Source organism: Ranitomeya variabilis, chromosome 8 (genome assembly GCF_051348905.1).
Source record: "Ranitomeya variabilis isolate aRanVar5 chromosome 8, aRanVar5.hap1, whole genome shotgun sequence".
NCBI lineage: Eukaryota > Metazoa > Chordata > Amphibia > Anura > Dendrobatidae > Ranitomeya > Ranitomeya variabilis.
In genome coordinates this window covers 110,832,400-110,854,969 of record NC_135239.1, presented here as the reverse complement: position 1 = coordinate 110,854,969, position 22,570 = coordinate 110,832,400, and the positions used below count along the sequence as shown (strand labels likewise).

Below are 22,570 nucleotides of genomic sequence, written 5' to 3'. Positions count from 1 at the left end.
GAAAAGTCACAAGCTGAAAGTTTTACAGTGGCCCTCACAGTCCCCTGATCTGTACATCATTGAAAAACATTTATTTTTCTGAAAAAAAAATTGGCGCGGGCTCCTGCATAATTTTCTTAACCAGCAGAGGGAAAGCTGATGGCTGGGGATTGATGGTTATAACCTGGAGAGGGGGTAATACCCATGGAGCTTCCCAGACTATTAATATCAGCTCACAGCTGTGTAATTAGGCTTTACTGGCTATTAAATGTGGGACCCACAAAAAATGACATATGGTCCGCCTATCTATATATATAATTGTCTAAGGGTTTTTCCGTCTGTCTGTCTGTCTGTCTGTCTGTCTGTCTGTCTGTCCTGGAAATCCCGTGTCTCTGATTGGTCGAGGCCGCCAGGCCTTGACCAATCAGCGACGGGCACAGTATCGACGTAGATGTCATAATGGTTGCCAAGGCGACGATGATGTCATAAAGGTATACTACGGGGACATGCATATTCTAGAATACCCGATGTGTTAGAATCGGGCCACAATCTAGTAATTAATAACTAGCAAAGGCCATGCAGACAGCTGTAGTCTGATATTAATAGCCCAGGAAGGTGCTATGGATACTCCCCCTGGCTAAAACCATCAGCTTTCAGCCACCCCAGAAAAAAGCATCTCTAGAATGTGCCAATTCTGGCACTTAGCCTCACTCTTCCCACTTGCCCTATAGCAGTGGCAACGTAAGTGGGATGATAGTTGGGGGGTTGATGTCACCTTTCTATTGTCAGGTGACATCAAGCTCCGTGGTTAGTAATGGAGAGGCATCAATAAGATGCCCCAATTACTTACCCTGTAGTCATATTGTATAAAAACACACACAGAAAAAAGTCCTTTAATTGAAAGAATGACAGAGACTCCTTTAATAAACCTTAATTAAACCATACTTACGACATCGCTCATTTCACAGACACCATTGCCTCCTGCAAAAGAGTTAAAATAACAAATAACAATATTCCTCACCTTTCTGCAGAGATGCTGCTAATCCATTTGTCCCATGATGGGTCGAGCTCTGCTACATCTAGATGGCAGGCTGCATGGTTGCTTGATACAACCATACAGCCTGACATCCAGTGTCAGTGTCTCTCCTGGATGACTGGCTGTATGATCGCATCATGCAACCATGCAGCTTGCCATCTAGATGTAGCAGAGCTCGACCCGTCATGGGACAAATGGATTATCATCTTCTCTGCGTAAAAGTGAGGAATATTGTTGTTTGTTATTTTAACTATTTTGCAGAAGACAATGGCATCTGTGGAATGGGTGATGTCGTAAGTATGGTTTAATTATAATTTATTTATTAAAGGAGTATGTGTCATTCTTTCAATTAAAGGACTTTATTCTGGGTGTCTATATTTTTTATACAATATGACTATGAGGTTAGTAATAGGGGCGTCTTATTAATGCTTCTCAATTACTAACCTCAGATTTTGATGTCACCTGACAATACAAAGTTGATATCGAACCCCCAACTATCACCCCACTTGCCACTGCTACAGGCAAATGGGAAGAGCGAGGCTAAGTGCCAGAATTGGCACATCTTAGAGATGCAGCTTTTCTAGGGCAGCTGAGAGATTATGTTTCCTGTTGTGAATTCCGTTCTGGAGCTCCCTCCTGTGGTTGCTAATGGTATTTTTGCGAGTTCTGCCCTTGGGCTCCCTCTGGTGGTTTCGAGTGGAACTGCTGCTCCTTTAGGTAGCTGTAGCAGCTGCCTCCACTGATCGCCTTGCCTGGGTTTGTTATTTAAACCTGCTCTGGGCTTTAGTTCATGCCAGCTGTCAATGTTCTTGGTTGGATTTGGTTCTCTCCTTGGATTTCTCATATGGCCTGTCCTTGTCAGCAAAAGATAAGTTTTTGCTAGTTCTTGTTTGTCCATTTGTTTGGACTCTATTGCTCTGCAAATATGTCTCTTTTTGTCCAGCTTGTCACTATGTCATATTCAGGCTAGCTGGAAGCTCTGGGGAAGCAGATTTGCCCCTCCACACCGTGAGTCAGTGTGGAATTCATTTTTGTAAACTCTGCGTGGATTTTGTAGTTTTTAATACTGACCGCACAGTATCCTTTTCTCTCTGTCTATCAAGTTTAGTATTGGCCTCCTTTGCTGAAATCTGATTTCATTTCTGTGTACGTCATTTCCCTCTCCACTCACATTCAATATTTGTGGGGGGCTGTCTTTCCTTTGGGGGTTTTCTCTGAGGCAAGATAGCTTTCTATTTCCTACTTTAGGGGTAGTTAGCTCTTAGGCTGTGACGAGGTGTCTAGGGAGAGTCAGGAACATCCCACGGCTATTACTAGTGTTGTTGTTAGGATTAGGAACTGCGGTCAGTGGAGATACCACCTCTTCAGAGCTCGTCCCATGTTGCGTTTTAGCCACCAGGTCATATCAGTGTGGCCTCTTAACCACCAGGTCATAACAGTACAGCTGGCCCTCAATGTGTTAAATGCATCTCAAAAGAGGGAAAATAAAGTTCTGAGTCATTTTTTTTTCCTTTGTGGCTTGTTTTGTCTTTTTTTCCCCTTAATCTCTGGGTGGTTCAGGATTTTGGTTCTGATATGGAGGTTCAGGGTCAGTCCTTGCGGGTGGATCAACTCGCTGCAAGGGTACAGAGTATCCAAGATTATGTTGTCCAGACTCCGGTATTAGAGCCTAGAATTCATATTCCTGATTTGTTTTCTGGGGATAGATCTAAATTTTTGAACTTCAAAAATAATTGCAGATTGTTTTTTGCTCTGAGACCCCGTTCCTCTGGTGACCCCATTCAGCAGGTGAAGATTGTTATTTCTTTGCTGCGTGGCGACCCGCAGGACTGGGCATTCTCCCTTGAGCCAGGAAATCCTGCATTGCTCAATATTGACGTATTTTTTCAAGCGCTCGGATTGCTGTATGACGAGCCTAATTCTGTGGATCAGGCAGAAAAGACTTTGCTGGCTCTGTGTCAGGGTCAGGAAGCAGCAGAAGTATACTGCCAGAAATTTAGAAAGTGGTCTGTGCTCACAAAATGGAATCAGTATGCCCTGGCAGCGATTTTCAGAAAAGGTCTTTCTGAAGCCCTTAAAGATGTTATGGTGGGGTTTCCCACGCCTGCTGGTCTGAATGAGTCAATGTCTTTGGCCATTCAGATCGATCGGCGTCTGCGCGAGCGCAAGGTGGTGCACCATATGGCAGTGTCCTCTGAGCAGAGTCCTAAGCCTATGCAATGTGATAGGATTTTGACTAGAGCAGAAAGGCAGAAATTCAGACGTCAGAATGGCCTGTGTTTTTACTGTGGTGATTCTGCTCATGCTATTTCTGATTGCCCTAAGCGTACTAAGAGGGTCCCTAGGTCTGTTACCATTAGTAATGTACAGCCTAAATTTCTCTTGTCTGTTACCCTGATTTGCTCATTGTCGTCCTTTTCTGTTATGGCATTTGTGGATTCTGGCCCTGCCCTGAACTTAATAGACTTAGAATTTGCCAAGCGCTGTGGTTTTTCCTTGGAGCCTTTGCAGAGCCCTATTCCCTTAAGGGGGATTGATGCTACGCCATTGGCCAAGAATAAACCTCAGTACTGGACACAGTTAACCATGTACATGGCTCCAGCACATCAGGAAAATATTCGCTTTTTGGTGTTGCATAATTTGCATGATGTTGTTGTGCTGGGTTTTCCATGGTTACAGGTACATAATCCAGTGCTGGATTGGAGATCTATGTCTGTAACTGGCTGGGGTTGTCAGGGGATACATAGTGATATTCCTTTGATGTCAATTTCCTCGCCCCCTTCTTCTGAAGTTCCTGAGTTTTTTTCGGATTTCCAGGATATATTTGATGAGCCCAAGTCCAGTTCCCTGCCTCCTCATAGGGACTGCGATTGTGCCATTAATTTGATTCCTGGCTGTAAGTTCCCTAAGGGCCGACTTTTCAATCTGTCTGTGCCAGAGCATGCCGCTATGCGGAGTTATGTAAAGGAGTCCTTGGAGAAGGGGCATATTCGCCCGTCTTCATCACCGTTGGGGGCTGGATTCTTCTTTGTTGCCAAGAAGGATGGCTCCTTGAGACCCTATATAGATTATCGCCTTCTCAATAAGATCACGGTCAAATTCCAGTACCCTTTACCTTTACTTTCTGATTTGTTTGCTCGGATTAAGGGTGCCAGTTGGTTTACTAAAATTGACCTTCGAGGGGCGTATAATCTCGTGCGTATTAAACAAGTTGATGAATGGAAAACAGCATTTAATACGCCCTAAGGCCATTTTGAATATCTTGTGATGTCATTCGGGCTCTCTAATGCTCCATCGGTATTTCAGTCCTTTATGCATGATATCTTCCGGAATTATCTGGATAAATTCATGATTGTGTATTTGGATGATATTTTGTTTTTTTCCGATGATTGGGAGTCTCATGTGAAGCAGGTTAGGATGGTGTTTCAGGTCCTTCGTTCTAATGCGTTGTTTGTGAAAGGGTCTAAGTGCCTCTTTGGAGTTCAGAAGGTTTCTTTTTTGGGTTTCATTTTTTCTCCCTCGGCTATTGAGATGGACCCTGTTAAAGTCCAGGCCATTCATGATTGGACTCAACCCACATCTGTAAAGAGCCTTCAGAAATTTTTGGGCTTTGCTAATTTTTATCGCCGCTTTATTGCTAATTTTTCTAGTGTGGTGAAGCCTCTGACCGATTTGACGAAGAAGGGCGCTGATGTGATGAATTGGTCCTCTGCGGCTGTTGAGGCCTTTCAGGAGCTTAAACGTCGTTTTACTTCTGCCCCTGTGTTGCGTCAGCCAGATGTTTCGCTCCCTTTTCAGGTTGAGGTTGATGCTTCTGAGATTGGGGCAGGGGCTGTTTTGTCTCAGAGAAATTCTGATGGCTCTTTGATGAAACCATGTGCTTTCTCCTCCAGAAAGTTTTCGCCTGCTGAGCGTAATTATGATGTCGGCAATCGGGAGTTGTTGGCTATGAAGTGGGCATTTGAGGAGTGGCGACATTGGCTTGAGGGAGCCAAGCATCGCGTGGTGGTCTTGACTGATCATAAGAATCTGATTTACCTCGAGTCTGCTAAGCGGTTGAATCCTAGACAAGCTCGGTGGTCTCTGTTTTTCTCCCGTTTATATTTTGTGGTCTCGTATATTCCAGGATCTAAGAATGTGAAGGCTGATGCCCTTTCTAGGAGTTTTTTGCCTGACTCTCCGGGAATTCTTGAGCCGGCTGGGATCCTCAAGGAGGGGGTGATTCTTTCTGCCATCTCCCCTGATTTGCGGCGGGTACTTCAGGAGTTTCAGGCTGATAAACCTGACCGCTGTCCAGTGGGGAGACTGTTTGTTCCTGATAGATGGACTAGCAGGGTAATTTCTGAGGTTCATTGTTCGGTGTTGGCTGGTCACCCTGGGATTTTCGGTACCAGAGATTTGGTGGCTAGGTCCTATTGGTGGCCTTCCTTGTCGCGGGATGTGCGTTCGTTTGTGCAGTCCTGTGGGACCTGTGCTCGGGCTAAGCCTTGCTTTTCCCGTGCCAGTGGGTTGCTTTTGCCTTTGCCTATTCCTGAGAGGCCCTGGACGCATATTTCCATGGATTTTATTTCTGATCTTCCTGTTTCTCAGAAGATGTCTGTCATCTGGGTGGTTTGTGACCGTTTTTCTAAGATGGTCCATTTTGTAACGTTGCCTAAGTTGCCTTCCTCCTCTGATTTGGTTCCATTATTTTTTCAGCATGTGGTTCGTTTACATGGTATTCCGGAGAATATTGTGTCTGACAGAGGTTCCCAGTTCGTTTCTAGGTTTTGGCGGTCCTTTTGTGCTAGAATGGGCATTGATTTGTCTTTTTCTTCAGCATTCCATCCTTAGACAAATGGCCAAACGGAGCGAACCAATCAGACCTTGGAAACCTATTTGAGATGCTTCGTGTCTGCTGATCAGGATGATTGGGTGACCTTTTTGCCGTTGGCCGAGTTTGCCCTTAATAATCGAGCTAGTTCGGCTACCTTGGTTTCGCCTTTTTTTTGTAACTTTGGTTTTCATCCTCGTTTTTCTTCGGGGCAGCTTGAGCCTTCTGACTGTCCTGGTGTGGATTCTGTGGTGGACAGGTTGCAGCAAATTTGGACTCATGTGGTGGACAATTTGACATTGTCTCAGGAAAAGGCTCAATGTTTTGCTAACCGTCGTCGGTGTGTTGATCCCCGGCTTCGTGTTGGGGATTTGGTCTGGTTGTCTTCTCGTCATGTTCCTATGAAGGTTTCTTCCCCTAAGTTCAAGCCTCGCTTTATTGGGTCTTATAAGATTTCTGAAATTATCAATCCGGTGTCTTTTCGTTTGGCCCTTCCAGCTTCTTTTTCCATTCATAATGTGTTCCATAGATCCTTGTTGCGGAGATATGTGGTACCTATGGTTCCCTCCGTTGACCCTCCTGCTCCGGTGTTGGTTGAGGGGGAATTGGAATATGTGGTGAAGATTTTGGATTCTCGTTTTCCGAGGCGGAAGCTCCAATATCTGGTCAAGTGGAAGGGTTATGGCCAGGAGGATAATTCTTGGGTTGTTGCCTCCGATGTTCATGCTGCCGATTTGGTTTGTGCTTTCCATTTGGCTCATCCTGATCGGCCTGGGAGCTCTGGTGAGGGTTCGGTGACCCCTCCTCAAGGGGGGGGTACTGTTGTGAATTCCGTTCTGGAGCTCCCTCCTGTGGTTGCTAATGGTATTTTTGTGAGTTCTGCCCTTGGGCTCCCTCTGGTGGTTTTGAGTGGAACTGCTGCTCCTTTAGGTAGCTGTAGCAGCTGCCTCCACTGATCGCCTTGCCTGGGTTTGTTATTTAAACCTGCTCTGGGCTTTAGTTCATGCCAGCTGTCAATGTTCTTGGTTGGATTTGGTTCTCTCCTTGGATTTCTCATATGGCCTGTCCTTGTCAGCAAAAGATAAGTTTTTGCTAGTTCTTGTTTGTCCATTTGTTTGGACTCTATTGCTCTGCAAATATGTCTCTTTTTGTCCAGCTTGTCACTATGTCATATTCAGGCTAGCTGGAAGCTCTGGGGAAGCAGATTTTCCCCACCACACCGTGAGTCGGTGTGGAGTTCATTTTTGTAAACTCTGCGTGGATTTTGTAGTTTTTAATACTGACCGCACAGTATCCTTTTCTCTCTGTCTATCAAGTTTAGTATTGGCCTCCTTTGCTGAAATCTGATTTCATTTCTGTGTACGTCATTTCCCTCTCCACTCACAGTCAATATTTGTGGGGGGCTGTCTTTCCTTTGGGGGTTTTCTCTGAGGAAAGATAGCTTTCTATTTCTTACTTTAGGGGCAGTTAGCTCTTAGGCTGTGACGAGGTGTCTAGGGAGAGTCAGGAACATCCCACGGCTATTACTAGTGTTGTTGTTAGGATTAGGAACTGCGGTCAGTAGAGATACCACCTTCTCAGAGCTCATCCCATGTTGCGTTTTAGCCACCAGGTCATATCAGTGTGGCCTCTTAACCACCAGGTCATAACAGTTTTCAGCCTGGGGGGCCAGTGTCCATGGGCCTTTCCTAGGCTATTAATACCAGCCCACAGCTATCTGCATAGCCTTTGCTGGTTATTAATTATAGGGAGACCTTACATCATTTTTTTGAGGGTCCCCCATATTAATAGCCAGTAAAGGCTAAGTGAGCTGTGAGCTGACATTAATAGCCTGGGAAGCTACATGAGTATTACTCCCTTCCCAGGCTATAAACATCATCCCCCACCGTCGGCTTTCCTTCTGTTGGTTAAGAAAATTAAGTGGGAGCCCATGCCATTTTTTGAGAAAAATAATCTTTTAATAATTAAATACATGTACAGTAAGCTACACACACACTGCACTAATTGTATATGTCTCAGACATCTTTATATCTCCCTATTCTATTTGTATTTACTGTATGTAATCCATCTCTTCTATCCTGTAGCCTCCTGCTGTGATATTACAGTACAGGCACATGAATTGCCGGCTTTTATTCTATCTACCTATTTATGTAATATAAATACATATACAACTATTCTATCTATTCTATTCTAACCTGTCAGTGTTATTTTACTGTACGCGGCAGATGAATTGCCAGCTTTTCAAAGGAAATCAGTGTTTAAAAAGCGGACAGCACTCCCATGATCCGAGTGCTGTGCGATTTTTTTTTCTCGCACCCATAGGCTTGCATTGGCGAGTCTCAGTCCTAATCGCAGCATGCTGCAATTTTACATGCACATCAAATATGCCTGAGAAAAAAAGCTGATGTGAGCTGCCCCATAGATTAACTCTGGTCCGAGCGCTATGCAATGTTTTCTCACAGAGCACTGTGTCATATTGTACGGTAGGGCTACGCCGACCTCATTGTTATTATTGATAATAATATGCACAGAAAAATCTTTAGAAAATACCTTCACATTCAGGTGTGTATTCTGTCCATTGACCTTTGGAGCTACATGTTGTCTTATTGGGTCCCTTTAAATTCCATCCTTCGGAGCAAGTGAATTCACAAGTGGAACCAAAGCTGTTTTTATTCCATGGATGATTGCATATATACGATCCATGTGGAGGAGAATTGAGCGTATCACAGGTAACAGCTAGAATAGAAATAATGATGCTCTGAAGTGAGAGAGTTATGTTACTATTTAGGAATTGCTGTTTGTGTACAATGTTACAGTCAGAGGAAGCCTGATGTTCACTGCAGAAAGTAGAAGATGAAGATAGTGAAAGAAAAAACAGTAATATAATCAAAAAGTGTCATTGTGAAAGCAGGTAATGATGCGGCACTATTTATTTGATCAAATTTTTTAATCTTTTCCTGCTGTGCACTTGTCTTTTTTCCTCCCCTTCTTCTAAGAGTTTTTTATTATTTATATTTTTAACTTCTATATTTTTCGGCCGACAGTAGTAGAAGGCTTGTTTTTTGTGAGGCAAATTAAAGTTATAAAAAACAACATTAATTTTATCATACACAGCACGGCTACAATCACTGCTCAGTACATAGTGAGCGGCGGCTACCACACACTGGCACTGGGAGACAGCTGGTTCAAGCGCATCACTGTAGAGCTGGCTACCAGCCTGTGCCGAGCGTGGTAAATGTACTGAGTGGTGACTGAAGCCATGTTGGTTTCCAGGAGGCATAAAGTTACTTTTCTACTGGTAGCCGGGCTTTCAGTGCAGTGGCCACACAGCTTTAGCACACTGTTAACATGCAAATGGACCACATACAGTATCTGAAGGTTAAAGGGGTTGTCCAGCCTTAAGGTACAAGTCTGCAGTCACTCAGTGGAAGATTGTCCTGTGCAGATACTGGCAGGCACGTGACCGCAAGTATGTAATTTACCTTCATCATGTCACATGCTGACTAGACGTTTCTGGCCTCGCTCAATGCCAGTGTGTTGAGTGAGGCTGGACATGTCTAGTAAGAATGTGGCCAGAAGTGTGTATATCACATACATGTGGACACATGATGACAGGTTCCTGGCACCAGAGAATTCGCCCAGGGCACAGTGTGTGCAATGTGAGCATTCATAAGTCTGCAGTCACTCTCTGTGACTGCAGACTTGCACCCTGAACCTGGACAACCCCTGTAATAACATCTGGAGATGTGACATATTCTTTTTAAATGCCACTACAGAGAATGATAGTGGTATTTAAAGGGTTAACAGCAGCGATTGGAGCTTGGTTTTGATAGCTACTGTTACAGGCAGATGTCAGCTGTATAATAACAGCTGACATCTGTCAGATATGGCATGGGCTTGGTTTCAAGCTCAATCCATAGCTAGCACACCTGACATACGCAGTACATGTGCGGCTGAGTTGGGAAGGTTGTTGTGGGGTTCGGAGATACCATTACCTCTGTACTAGCTTTTGACATCTCTAGCTAAGTTCCTGCATTTGCGTTGTTTATATTATATGAATATTTAACACTATGTGTTGACGTGTGAAACTTTTCACCGGCAGTGGCTATTTTATTGTTTTGTGAGTGGTCTTTAAATTCTTTTTCACTACTTAGTAATAGGTCTGCAAAGCTAGCCACATGTATACTATGGGCATTTTTGAATATAGATCTAATCCTGTTTTGCACATAGATGATTTTTTCATGATGATCTTTGTTGTGAATTCTGCTCTTGGGTTCCCTCCGGTGGTTGTTGGTAGTAATGCAGTTGTCCCTGGGTTGCAATCCTGGGCAGGTGTCCCTGCTGATTGCAGCTCTGACTGGGATATTTAGGTGTGCAGGATTCATTAGCCCTTGCCAGTTGTCCATTGTTCTTGGAGGTTTTGCATCTCTGTCTGGTTCCTCCTGCCCTGCTTCCAAATCAGCAAAGATAAGTGTCTGGTTTTGTTTCTACAGCACACATGCTGTGTGCTTTACAATTCAGTACTATTCAATGTTTTTTCTTGTCCAGCTTAGACTGTGTTTGGTTATTTCAGTCAAGTTGGATTCTCAGGAGATGCAGATATACATTCCATGTCTTTAGTTAGATGGTGGAATTTTTGTATTATCTGCTGTGGATATTTTTAGGGTTTTAATACTGACCGCTTAGTATTCTGTCCTATCCTTTCCTATTTAGCTAGTGTGGCCTCTTTTGCTAAATCCTGATTTCTGCCTGCGTGTGTCTTTCCTCTAATACTCACAGTCAATATTTGTGGGGGGCTGCCTATCCTTTGGGGTTCTGCTCTGAGGCAAGACAGAATTCCCATTTCCATCTATAGGGGTATTTAGTCCTCCGGCTGTGTCGAGGTGTCTAGGATGTGTTAGGTACACCCCACGGCTACTTCTAGTTGCGGTGACAGTTTAGGGTTTGCGGTCAGTACAGGTTCCACCTACTCCTGAGAAAGTCTCATGCGGCTCCAAGGTCACCGGATCATAACAGTACAACTGGCCAACAATGAGTTAAATGCATCTCAGAAGAAGGGAAGAAAGAGCCATTTTTTTTTCTGTAGCCTGCTTTGTCTTTTCTTCCCTCTTTTTCTCTGGGTGGCTGAGGAGTCTTGTGCTAGCATGGATGTTCAGGGATTAGCTTCTCGTGTAGACCAGCTTGCTGCTAGGGTACAGGGTATTTCTGATTATATTGTTCAGACTCCAGTTTTAGAGCCTAAGATTCCTACTCCTGATTTGTTTTTTGGGGACAGGTCCAAATTTTTGAGTTTTAAAAACAACTGTAAACTGTTTTTTGCTCTGAGACCTTGATCCTCTGGTGATTCCATTCAGCAGGTTAAAATTGTCATCTCCCTGCTGCGTGGTGATCCTCAGGATTGGGCATTTTCCCTGGAATCTGGGAATCCGGCCTTGCTTAATGTAGATGCCTTTTTTCAGGCTTTAGGTTTATTATATGATGAACCAAATTCTGTGGATCAAGCGGAGAAGACCTTGTTGGTCCTGTCTCAGGGTCAAGAAGCGGCAGAATTGTATTGTCAGAAATTTAGAAAATGGTCTGTGTTGACTAAATGGAATAATGATGCTTTGGCGGCAATTTTCAGAAAGGGTCTTTCTGAATCCATTAAAGATGTTATGGTGGGGTTTCCCACGCCTTTCGGTCTGAGTGATTCTATGTCTCTGGCCATTCAGATTGATCGACGTTTGCGGGAGCGCAGAACTGTGCACGCTGTGGCGTTGTCCTCAGAGCAGATGCCTGAGTCAATGCAGTGTGATAGGATTCTGTCTAGAACGGAACAACAGGGATTCAGACGTCAGAATAGGTTGTGTTTTTATTGTGGCGATGCTTCTCATGTCATTTCAGTCTGTCCTGGAAAGGAGGATCGCTAGTTCAATTACTGTTGTGAATTCCATTCTCGAACTCCCTCCTGTGGTCATGAATGGTACTTCGGTGAGTTCTGTCCGTGGACTCCCTCTGGTGGCTGTGAGTGGAACTGCTGGTTCTGAGGTGGTTCCCTCAGCTGCCCTCATTTGCGGCTAGGCTGGCTTCTCTATTTAACTCCACTCAGATCGTTACTCCATGCCAGCTGTCAATGTGTTAGTACTGGTTCAGATCTCTCTCGGATCTTTCTGATGACCTGTCTACTCCAGCAGAAGCTAAGTCCCTGCTAGTTCATTTGTTGTTCATTGTGTACTGAATATATTTCTTAGTACTTGCTAAGTTCTTGTCCGGCTTGCTAACATGATATTGCCTTGCTAGCTGGAAGCTCTGGGTTGCAGAGTGGCACCTCTGCACCGTGAGTCGGTGCGGGGGTCTTTTTGCACACTCTGCGTGGCTTTTGTAGTTTTTTTGTGCTGACTGCATAGATCCCTTTCCTATCCTCAGTCTATTTAGTAAGTATGGCCTCCTTTGCTGAAACCTGTTTCATCCCTGTGTTTGTGACTTTGCTCTTAACTCACAGTTAATATATGTGGGGGGCTGGCTTTACCTTTGGGGAATTTCTCTGAGGCAAGGTAAGGCTTATTTTCCTATCTTTAGGGGCAGTTAGCTCTTAGGCTGTGAAGAGGCATCTAGGGAGAGTTAGGTACGCTCCACAGCTATTTCTAGTGTGTGTGTTATAGGTTTAGGATTTGCGGTCAGCAAAGTTCCCACTTCCCAGAGCTTGTCCTGTCTTCTAGTTTAACCATCAGGTCATTCCAGGTGCACCTAACCACCAGGTCCATAACAAATTACCATCAGTACTGTACAACCTAAATTTTTATTATCTGTGTCCTTGATCTGCTCATTATCATCATTTTCTGTCATGGCGTTTGTGGATTCAGGCGCCGCCTTGAACTTATTGGTCTTTGAGTTTGCCAGGCGTTGTGGTTTTCCCTTGCAGTCTTTGCAGAACCCTATTCCTTTAAGGGGCATTGATGCTACACCTTTGGCTAAAAATAAGCCCCAGTTCTGGACGCAGGTGACCATGTGCATGGCGCCAGCCCATCAGGAAGATTGTCGATTTCTGGTGTTGCATAATTTACTTGAATCTATCGTGCTGGGTTTTCCGTGGTTGCAGGCACATAATCCTGTGTTGGATTGGAAGTCTATGTCTGTGACTAGTTGGGGATGTCAGTGGGTTCATAATGATGTTCCTTTGATGTCAATCTCCTCTTCTTCCACTTCTGAAATTCCAGAGTTTTTGTCTGATTTTCAGGATGTATTCCATGAGCCCAAGTCCAGTTCCCTTCCACCGCATAGGGACTGTGATTGTGCGATTGACTTGATTCCAGGTTGTAAGATTCCTAAGGGCCGACTTTTTAACCTGTTTGTGCCTGAACATACCACCATGCGGAGTTATGTTAAGGAGTCTTTGGAGAAAGGACATATTCGGCCATCTTCTTCACCGTTGGGAGCAGGGTTTTTTTTTGTTACTAAGAAGGATGGCTCCTTGAGACCCTGTATTGATTATCGCCTCTTGAATAAGATCACGGTCAAGTTTCAATACCCTTTACCTCTGCTTTCCGATTTGTTTGCTAGGATTAAGGGGGCTAGTTGGTTTACTAAGATTGACCTTCGTGGGGCATATAATCTTGTTCGTATTAAGCAGGGTGATGAATGGAAAACTGCATTTAATATGCCCGAAGGCCATTTTGAATACCTTGTGATGCCATTCGGGCTCTCTAATGCTCCATCTGTTTTTCAGTCCTTCATGCACGGTATCTTCCGGACTTATCTTGATAAATTCATGATTGTATATTTGGATGACATTTTAATTTTTTCCGATGATTGGGAGTCTCATGTGAAACAGGTGAAACAGGTCAGGATGGTATCCTTCGTGATAATGCGTTGTTTGTGAAGGATTATAAGTGTCTCTTTGGAGTGCAGAAGGTTTCTTTTTTGGGCTTTATTTTTTCTCCCTCATCTATAGAGATGGATCCGGTTAAGGTTCAGGCCATTCATGATTGGATTCAACCCACGTCTGTGAAGAGCCTTCAGAAATTTTTGGGCTTTGCTAATTTTTATCGCCGTTTCATTGCTAACTTCTCCAGTGTCGTTAAACCCTTGACCGATTTGACGAAGAAAGGCGCTGATGTGACGAATTGGTCCTCTGCGGCTGTCTCTGCCTTTCAGGAGCTTAAACGCCGATTTACTTCTGCCCCGGTGTTGCGTCAATCAGATGTTTCTCTTCCATTTCAGGTTGAGGTTGACGCTTCTGAGATTGGGGCAGGGGCCGTTTTGTCTCAGAGGGATCCTGTTGGTTCCCTGATGAAACCGTGTGCCTTCTTTTCCCGTAAGTTTTCGCCCGCTGAACGCAATTATGATGTCGGCAATCAGGAGTTGTTGGCTATGAAGTGGGCATTTGAGGAGTGGCGACATTGGCTCGAGGGAGCTAAGCACCGTATTGTGGTCTTGACCGATCATAAAAATCTGATTTACCTCGAGTCTGCCAGGCGGCTGAATCCTAGACAGGCTCGATGGTCCTTGTTTTTTTCCCGTTTTGATTTCGTGGTCTCGTATCTTCCGGGTTCTAAGAATATTAAGGCTGATGCCCTCTCTAGGAGTTTTTTGCCTGATTCTCCTGAGGTCCTTGAATCGGTCGGCATTCTGAAAGAAGGGGTGGTCCTTTCTGCCATTTCCCCTGATTTACGACAGGTTCTTCAGGAATTTCAGGCTGACAAACCTGACCGCTGTCCAGTGGGGACACTGTTTGTTCCTGATAGATGGACTAGTAGAGTGATTTATGAGGTTCATTGTTCTGTGTTGGCTGGCCATCCTGGTATTTTTGGTACCAGAGATTTGGTTGGTAGGTCCTTTTGGTGGCCTTCTTTGTCGCGTGATGTGCGTTCTTTTGTGCAGTCCTGTGGGACTTGTGCGCTGACCAAGCCTTGTTGTTCCCGTGCTAGTGGGTTGCTTTTGCCTTTGCCGGTCCCTGAGAGGCCTTGGACGCATATTTCTATGGATTTTATTTCTGATCTTCCGGTTTCCCAGAAGATGTCTGTCATCTGGGTTGTTTGTGACCGGTTCTCTAAGATGGTGCATTTGGTGCCTTTGCCTAAATTGCCTTCCTCTTCTGATTTGGTTCCGTTGTTTTTTCAGCATGTGGTTCGTTTGCATAGTATTCCGGAGAATATTGTGTCCGACAGAGGATCCCAGTTTGTTTCTCGGTTTTGTCGGGCCTTTTGTGCTAAGCTGGGAATTGATTTGTCTTTTTCTTCCGCATTTCATCCTCAGACAAATGGCCAGACCGAGCGAACTAATCAGACTTTAGAAACTTATCTGAGATGCTTTGTGTCTGCTGATCAGGATGATTGGGTGGATTTCTTGCCATTGGCCGAGTTTGCCCTTAATAATCGGGCTAGTTCGGCTACCTTGGTTTCGCCCTTATTTTGTAATTTTGGTTTTCATCCTCGTTTTTCTTCGGGGCAGGTTGAGCCTTCTGACTGTCCTGGTGTGGATTCTGTGGTTGACAGGTTGCAGCAGATTTGGGCTCATGTGGTGGACAATTTGGTATTGTCTCAGGAGGAGGCTCAACGTTCGGCTAACCGTCGTCGGTGTGTTGGTTCCCGGCTTCGGGTTGGGGATCTGGTCTGGTTGTCTTCCCGTCATGTTCCTATGAAGGTTTCTTCCCCTAAGTTTAAGCCTCGCTTTATTGGTCCTTATAGGATTTCTGAGATTATTAATCCGGTGTCTTTTCGATTGGCCCTTCTGGCTTCTTTTGCTATCCATAATGTCTTCCATAGATCTTTATTGCGGAAATATGTGGTGCCCGTTGTTCCCTCTGTTGATCCTCCAGCCCCTGTGTTGGTTGATGGGGAGTTGGAGTATGTGGTTGAGAAGATTTTGGATTCTCGCTTTTTGAGGCGGAGGCTTCAGTACCTTGTTAAATGGAAGGGTTATGGCCAAGAGGATAAGTCTTGGGTTTTTGCCTCTGATATCCATGCTGCTGATTTGGTCCGTGCCTTTCATCTGGCTCGTCCTGATCGGCCTGGGGGCTCTGGTGAGAGTTCGGTGACCCCTCTTCAAGGGGGGGGGTACTGTTGTGAATTCTGCTCTTGGGTTCCCTCCGGTGGTTGTTGGTAGTAATGCAGTTGTCCCTGGGTTGCAATCCTGGGCAGGTGTCCCTGCTGATTGCAGCTCTGACTGGGATATTTAGGTGTGCAGGATTCATTAGCCCTTGCCAGTTGTCCATTGTTCTTGGAGGTTTTGCATCTCTGTCTGGTTCCTCCTGCCCTGCTTCCAAATCAGCAAAGATAAGTGTCTGGTTTTGTTTCTACAGCACACATGCTGTGTGCTTTACAATTCAGTACTATTCAATGTTTTTTCTTGTCCAGCTTAGACTGTGTTTGGTTATTTCAGTCAAGTTGGATTCTCAGGAGATGCAGATATACATTTCATGTCTTTAGTTAGATGGTGGAATTTTTGTATTATCTGCTGTGGATATTTTTAGGGTTTTAATACTGACCGCTTAGTATTCTGTCCTATCCTTTCCTATTTAGCTAGTGTGGCCTCTTTTGCTAAATCCTGATTTCTGCCTGCGTGTCTTTCCTCTAATACTCACAGTCAATATTTGTGGGGGGCTGCCTATCCTTTGGGGTTCTGCTCTGAGGCAAGATAGAATTCCCATTTCCATCTATAGGGGTATTTAGTCCTCCGGCTGTGTCGAGGTGTCTAGGATGTGTTAGGTACACCCCACGGCTACTTCTAGTTGCGGTGACAGTTTAGGGTTTGCGGTCAGTACAGGTTCCACCTACTCCTGAGAAAGTCTCATGCGGCTCCAAGGTCACCGGATCATAACAGATCTTATGGACAATAATCAGAATGATTGATTGGAAAGCACATTTCATCACTTAGAACATCTATTAACTAAAAAATTCACTTTCATTCGGGTTGTTATTTCCCTTGAAAAATTTCTAAGTGAAGTTAGAATCTTGGAAGGTAAAAAATGACAATTACAACAAAATGCACATAATAATGGATATCGTACATGTATGGGAAAGGTTTTTTGTTTAATGAATGCAGTTTAATGCCATACAATTTAATAATGTAAGTAAGAAAATTCTTAAATCCATTAATGCGGCTATTGAAGAAATTAAAAATAAGATTGAAGCATTTAACTTTGGAAGATTATTCCGTATTATCGGTGGAGTGTCAGCAAAACTTATCAAAATTAGATATGTTTAAGGGCGCAGCCTAGCAGTTTGGGTAGAATGACGTGTCTCTCAGATCTCGGAAAAATCAGAAAATTTATAAAAGACTAGCTGTACTACCCGGCTTCGCCCGGGTTAATGACTGCTGTTAGCAAAATAGAATGTGTTAACAAAAATTTATTCTGCACACAAAAACCACAAAACAAATAGATAGAAATGTAATTATTAAAAGGCAAAAACTAAGCTAATAGAAGCATTTCTTAACATATATTAGCTTTGTTATACTGAGAATGTCTGTGTTGCCTATATTAACCAATCAGAGCTCAGATTAATTAACTGTAGCAAAATAGAAGCTGAGCTGTGATTGGTTGCTATTGGCAGCCTGGCAGTATATATTAGCTCACACATACACATAATAGACAGGTCATGTGACTGACAGCTGCCTTATTTCCTATATGGTACAATTGTTGCTCTTGTAGTTTGTCTGCTTATTAATCAGATTTTTATTTTTGAAGGATAATACCAGACTTCTGTGTGTTTTAGGGTGAGTTTCATGTGTCAAGTTGTGTGTGTTGAGTTGCGTGTGGCGACATGCGTGTAGTGACTTTTGTGAGATGAGTTTTGTGTGGTGACATGCGTGTAGCAACTTTTTGTGTGTCGAGTTGCATGTGACAGGTTAGTGTAGCAAGTTGTGTGCAGCAAGATTTGTGCATGGCGAGATTTGCGCGTGGCGAGTTTTATGTGTGGTGCGTTTTGAGTATGTGCAAGTTTTGTGTGAGGCAACTTTTGCATGTGGTGCAACTTTTGTACATGTGGCAATTTTTCTGTGTGTGCAAGTTTTGCATGAGGTGAGTTTTCCATGAGGTGAGTTTTGCACGTGTGGCGAGTTTTGCGTGAGCCTAGTTTTGCATATGGCGAGTTTTGCATGTAGCGAGTTTTGCGCGTGGTGAGTTTTGAGTGGTGACTTTTGTGTTTCAACTTTTATGTGGCGAGGTTGGTGTGTGTGTGGTGAAATGTGTGCTGAGGGTGGTATATGTGTTCAAGCATGTGGTAGTGTGTGGCGCATTTTGTGTGTGTGTTCATATCCCCGTGTGTGGTGAGTATCCCATGTCGGGGCCCCACCTTAGCAACTGTACGGTATATATTCTTTGGCGCCATCGCTGTCATTCTTTAAGTCCCCCTTGTTCACATCTGGCAGCTGTCAATTTTCCTCCAACACTTTTCCCTTCACTTTTTCCCCCATTATGTAGATAGGGGCAAAATTGTTTGGTGAATTGGAACGCGCAGGGTTAAAATTTCACCTCACAACATAGCCTATGACGCTCTCGGGGTCCAGACGTGTGACTGTGCAAAATTTTGTGGCTGTAGCTGCGACGGTGCAGATGCCAATCCCGGACATACACACATACATACATACACACATTTAGCTTTATATATTAGATATACCTGTATGTAATCTCCTGTATATAGTATATACCTGTGTGTCATCTCACCTATATATAGTATATATCTGTGTGTCATCTCCTCCTGTATATAGTATATACCTGTATGTCATCTCCTCCTATACATAGCATATACCTGTATGTCATCTCCTCCTGTATATACTATATACCTGTAGGTAATCTGCTCCTGTATATAGTATATACCTGTGTGTCATCTCCTCCTGTATATAGTATATACCTGTATGTCATCTCCTGTATGTAGTATGTACCTGTATGTCATCTCCTCCTCTATATAGTATATATCTGTGTGTCATCTCTCCTGTATATAGTATATATCTGTGTGTCATCTCCTCCTGTATATAGTATATATCTGTGTGTCATCTCCTCCTGTATATAGTATATACCTGTGTGTCATCTCCTCCTGTATATAGTATATACCTGTGTCATCTCTTCCTGTATATAGTATATATCTGTATGTCATCTCCTCCTGTATTAGACCTCGTTCACACGTTATTTGGTCAGTATTTTTACCTCAGTATTTGTAAGCTAAATTGGCAGCCTGATAAATCCCCAGCCTACAGGAAGCCCACCCCTTGGCAGTATATATTAGCTCACACATACACATAATAGACTGGTCATGTGACTGACAGCTGCCAGATTCCTATATGGTACATTTGTTGCTCTTGTAGTTTGTCTGCTTATTAATCAGATTTTTATTTTTGAAGGATAATACCAGACTTGTGTGTGTTTTAGGGCGAGTTTCGTGTGTCAATTTGTGTGTGTTGAGTTGCGTGTGGCGACATGCATGTAGCGACTTTTGTGAGATGAGTTTTGTGTGGCGACATGCGTGTAGCAACTTTTTGTGTGTCGAGTTGCATGTGACAGGTTAGTGTAGCAAGTTCTGTGCAGCAAGTTTTGCGCATGGCGAGTTTTGCGCGTGGCGAGTTTTATGTGTGGTGTCTTTTGAGTATGTGCAAGTTTTGTGTGAGGCAACTTTTGCATGTGTTGCAACTTTTGTGCATGTGGCAATTTTTCCGCGTATGCAAGTTTTGCGTGTGGCGAGTTTTCCATGTGGCGAGTTTTTCACGTGTGGCGAGTTTTGCATGTGGAGAGTTTTGCGCGTGGCGAGTTTTGAGCGGCGACTTTTGTGTTTCGACTTTTATGTGGCGAGGTTGGTGTATGTGTGGTGAAATGTGTGCTGAGGGTGGTATATGTGTTCGAGCACGTGGTAGTGTGTGGCGCATTTTGTGTGTGTGTTCATATCCCCGTGGTGGTGTGGTGATTATCCCATGTTGGGGCCCCACCTTAGCAACTGTACAGTATATACTCTTTGGCGCCATCGCTGTCATTCTTTAAGTCCCCCTTGTTCACATCTGGCAGCTGTAAATTTGCCTCCAACACTTTTCCTTTCATTTTTTCCCCATTATGTAGATAGGGGCAAAATTGTTTGGTGAATTGGAAAGCGCGGGGTTAAAGTTTCATCTCACAACATAGCCTATGACGCTCTCGGGGTCCAGACGTGTGACTGTGCAAAATTTTGTGGCTGTAGCTGCGACGGTTCAGATGCCAATCCCGGACATACACACATACATACATACATACACACATACACACATTCAGCTTTATATATTAGATTTAGAAGCCATGTAGTTCTATAGACCACTCTGGGCTAACAAGGATACCCACTGAACATCCATTAGTGACCGAAACCCGCCTCAACTGATCTGCAGACATAATGCCTAACATCGCCACTGAAATTTCGGGGTAAAACTTCTGGACAGATGCCACCTCACCTGACCCCAGACCACAAGACAAGACCGCAAGCAACAGCAGTGAAACCCCGTCAGAACAGACAGTGGTGGAGTGAGTCATCCACTCGAGTGACCATACTTACCTCCTTCCAATTGTTCCTTCTTGGAGGAGAAAGTTTTCCTGTCACACTAGCATTGTGATCACTTTCAGGTGAGGAGACCTGCCTAGATGCCACCATATTTGCGGACACGCATGGGAGCCACAAGATCTTCACGCCATCTTCAATATCGCAGAGTGTCCATCGACATATAGAAAATGGAAATGACAGACCGTGCTCTGCATGTCCACCACAAAAGGTACCACTGCGTCCCCTCTCACTGATTTCCACCCCAATCAAAAGGGATGGCAAAAGAGAGGAAGATCAATGGGAGAAAGGTAAAAGTAAGAGAAAGAGAAAATGAGAGAAAAAAAGTGGAAAATACCAAGAATAGAAAGATGAAGAGAGAGGAGGGGAGGAGGGAGAGAAGAAGGAAAAAGAGAAAGAAGAAGGACAGGACCAGAAGGGAGAGGAAAGGGAAAGAAAAAGAGGAGGGGAAATAAACGAAAAAGAAGAAATAAAGTAGAGAAAGGGAAAACAAGAGGAGAGAGAAAGAATTCTTGGAATATAAAGGTTATTCTTATTTCCTTTACATCACTAGTTTTACTGGCAATTCTAACAAACTACTGGAAATTTGGGCATTACTAATATATAACACATACTGTATATCCGTTAAGACTATAAGCTATACTTATACACAGAATGCTGCTGCCACCTAATGACTACATCCAGTACTACAGCTACATTTTCAACACCCAGCAAACAACGTAATTCTGCATCTATAAACAACAAATTAATTATTCAGCATGTACCTTAATATAACTTAAAACAGAGAGACTCTCCTCCTCAGAGGTGAATTTAAAATCCTAATTCAACAACTGAAAACAACTTCTACCTCCTCTAAAACATATTATATATTAAAATAAAATAAAATAATCTACATATAAGGTCATTTGGATCTCTAGAACTATTGCCATCAATAACTAAATGACTTAATTCTAACATTCTCTCCCAGTGAAGCTTCATTAAGATCAAACTATAAAATAGGCAAACATGCAAAATGAAGAAAAACTAAAACTATATAGACAAGCCAAGATGGGGGAAAACTGAAAAAAACAAAACCTTTGAAACCTCACAAAGCAAGAAAACAAACAATATCCCTTAAATTAATAGAGAAAGCACTTCTTCCGTAGCTCAACGGCTTCATAGGAGGAAGAAGGTTCTACAGACTGTGTCAGGTCGGCGCCGTTATACTGATTAAATTGATACCTTGGTGGATGAAATCCATCTTGTAGTTGTTCTGTAATGCTTATTTTTAGTTTTGAGTTAATGATATGCTCATGCTCCAGGGCGGCCTGTGGGGGTCTTTATGTGGTGCTCTGATTAGGTATTCATAATGCAGACTGCTGACAGGTCACTGATCCCTCACTGACCCCCCCCCCCCAGTTTACACAATGAATAATATATAAACTGCTCAAAAAAATAAAGGGAACACTTAAACAACAGAATATAACTCCAAGTAAATCAAACTTCTGTGAAATCAAACTGTCCGCTTAGGAAGCAACACTGATTGACAATCAATTTCACATGCTGTTGTGCAAATGGAATAGACAACAGATGGAAATTATTGGCAATTGGAGCGCCCCCAGACACAGGGCCGCGGGGTACTTGGTGCCAGGCTTCTCTATCTCAGTTCTGGGGGTGTCACAGTGGCTAGACCCGGTCCGTTACCCTGCTAAGGGGCGTCCAATGGAAGGTGTGATGATGGAGTGCGGTGCTAGGTGCGATGAATAACGAGGACACAGGGTTGTAGTCTCTTTACCTCTTTACTGAAGGCTTCGGGATCCTCAATCCAGAGTACTGTTAACAGGGCTGTCTGAGACCGGCCGGTCCGAAGGCACATCCGGAGTTCCTTTTGCAGGTGGAAATCAGTGTCTACCTTCTAGCGCCTTTGTGTTGTAGTACCTCCCTGCTGAGCACCACGGGATAGTCCTCACAACTGTCGTGTATATTTCTGTTCTTTCTCTCTCTCTTCATCCCCCAGATGATATGGCTAGGACGCACCCGTATGACGGGAAAGGCCTGGAGCTATTTTATAGGGATCCTAGGGACGCCCCTCTCCCATAGTTTGCCTCCGTTGTCTTCGTTAGGTGTATGGTGAGACAGCCAACCTTTGGTTAACTGCCCGGCCGTAGTCTAAAGTAATGCGTGGAGTCTCTTACTTTCTCGGCGTTCCGGCCACCGGCTACGCGCCTCAGAAGGATGTTGCTATTCTCGAGGCACGACTCCTTCTGATATTAT

At 43.9% G+C, this 22,570-nt stretch overlaps 1 protein-coding gene across 2 annotated transcripts in view; it reads right to left on the bottom strand.

Annotated features, from left to right (window-relative positions):
- The window catches only part of LOC143787905 (L-selectin-like), a 507,551-nt gene that overhangs the window by 205,352 nt on the left and 279,629 nt on the right, over nucleotides 1-22,570 (bottom strand). For both annotated transcript variants that reach the window (XM_077277060.1, XM_077277062.1), the window contains exon 7: nucleotides 8,379-8,564. In XM_077277060.1, coding sequence (XP_077133175.1) covers nucleotides 8,379-8,564 — 186 coding nt within the window. The remainder of the gene's footprint in view (nucleotides 1-8,378; nucleotides 8,565-22,570) is intronic.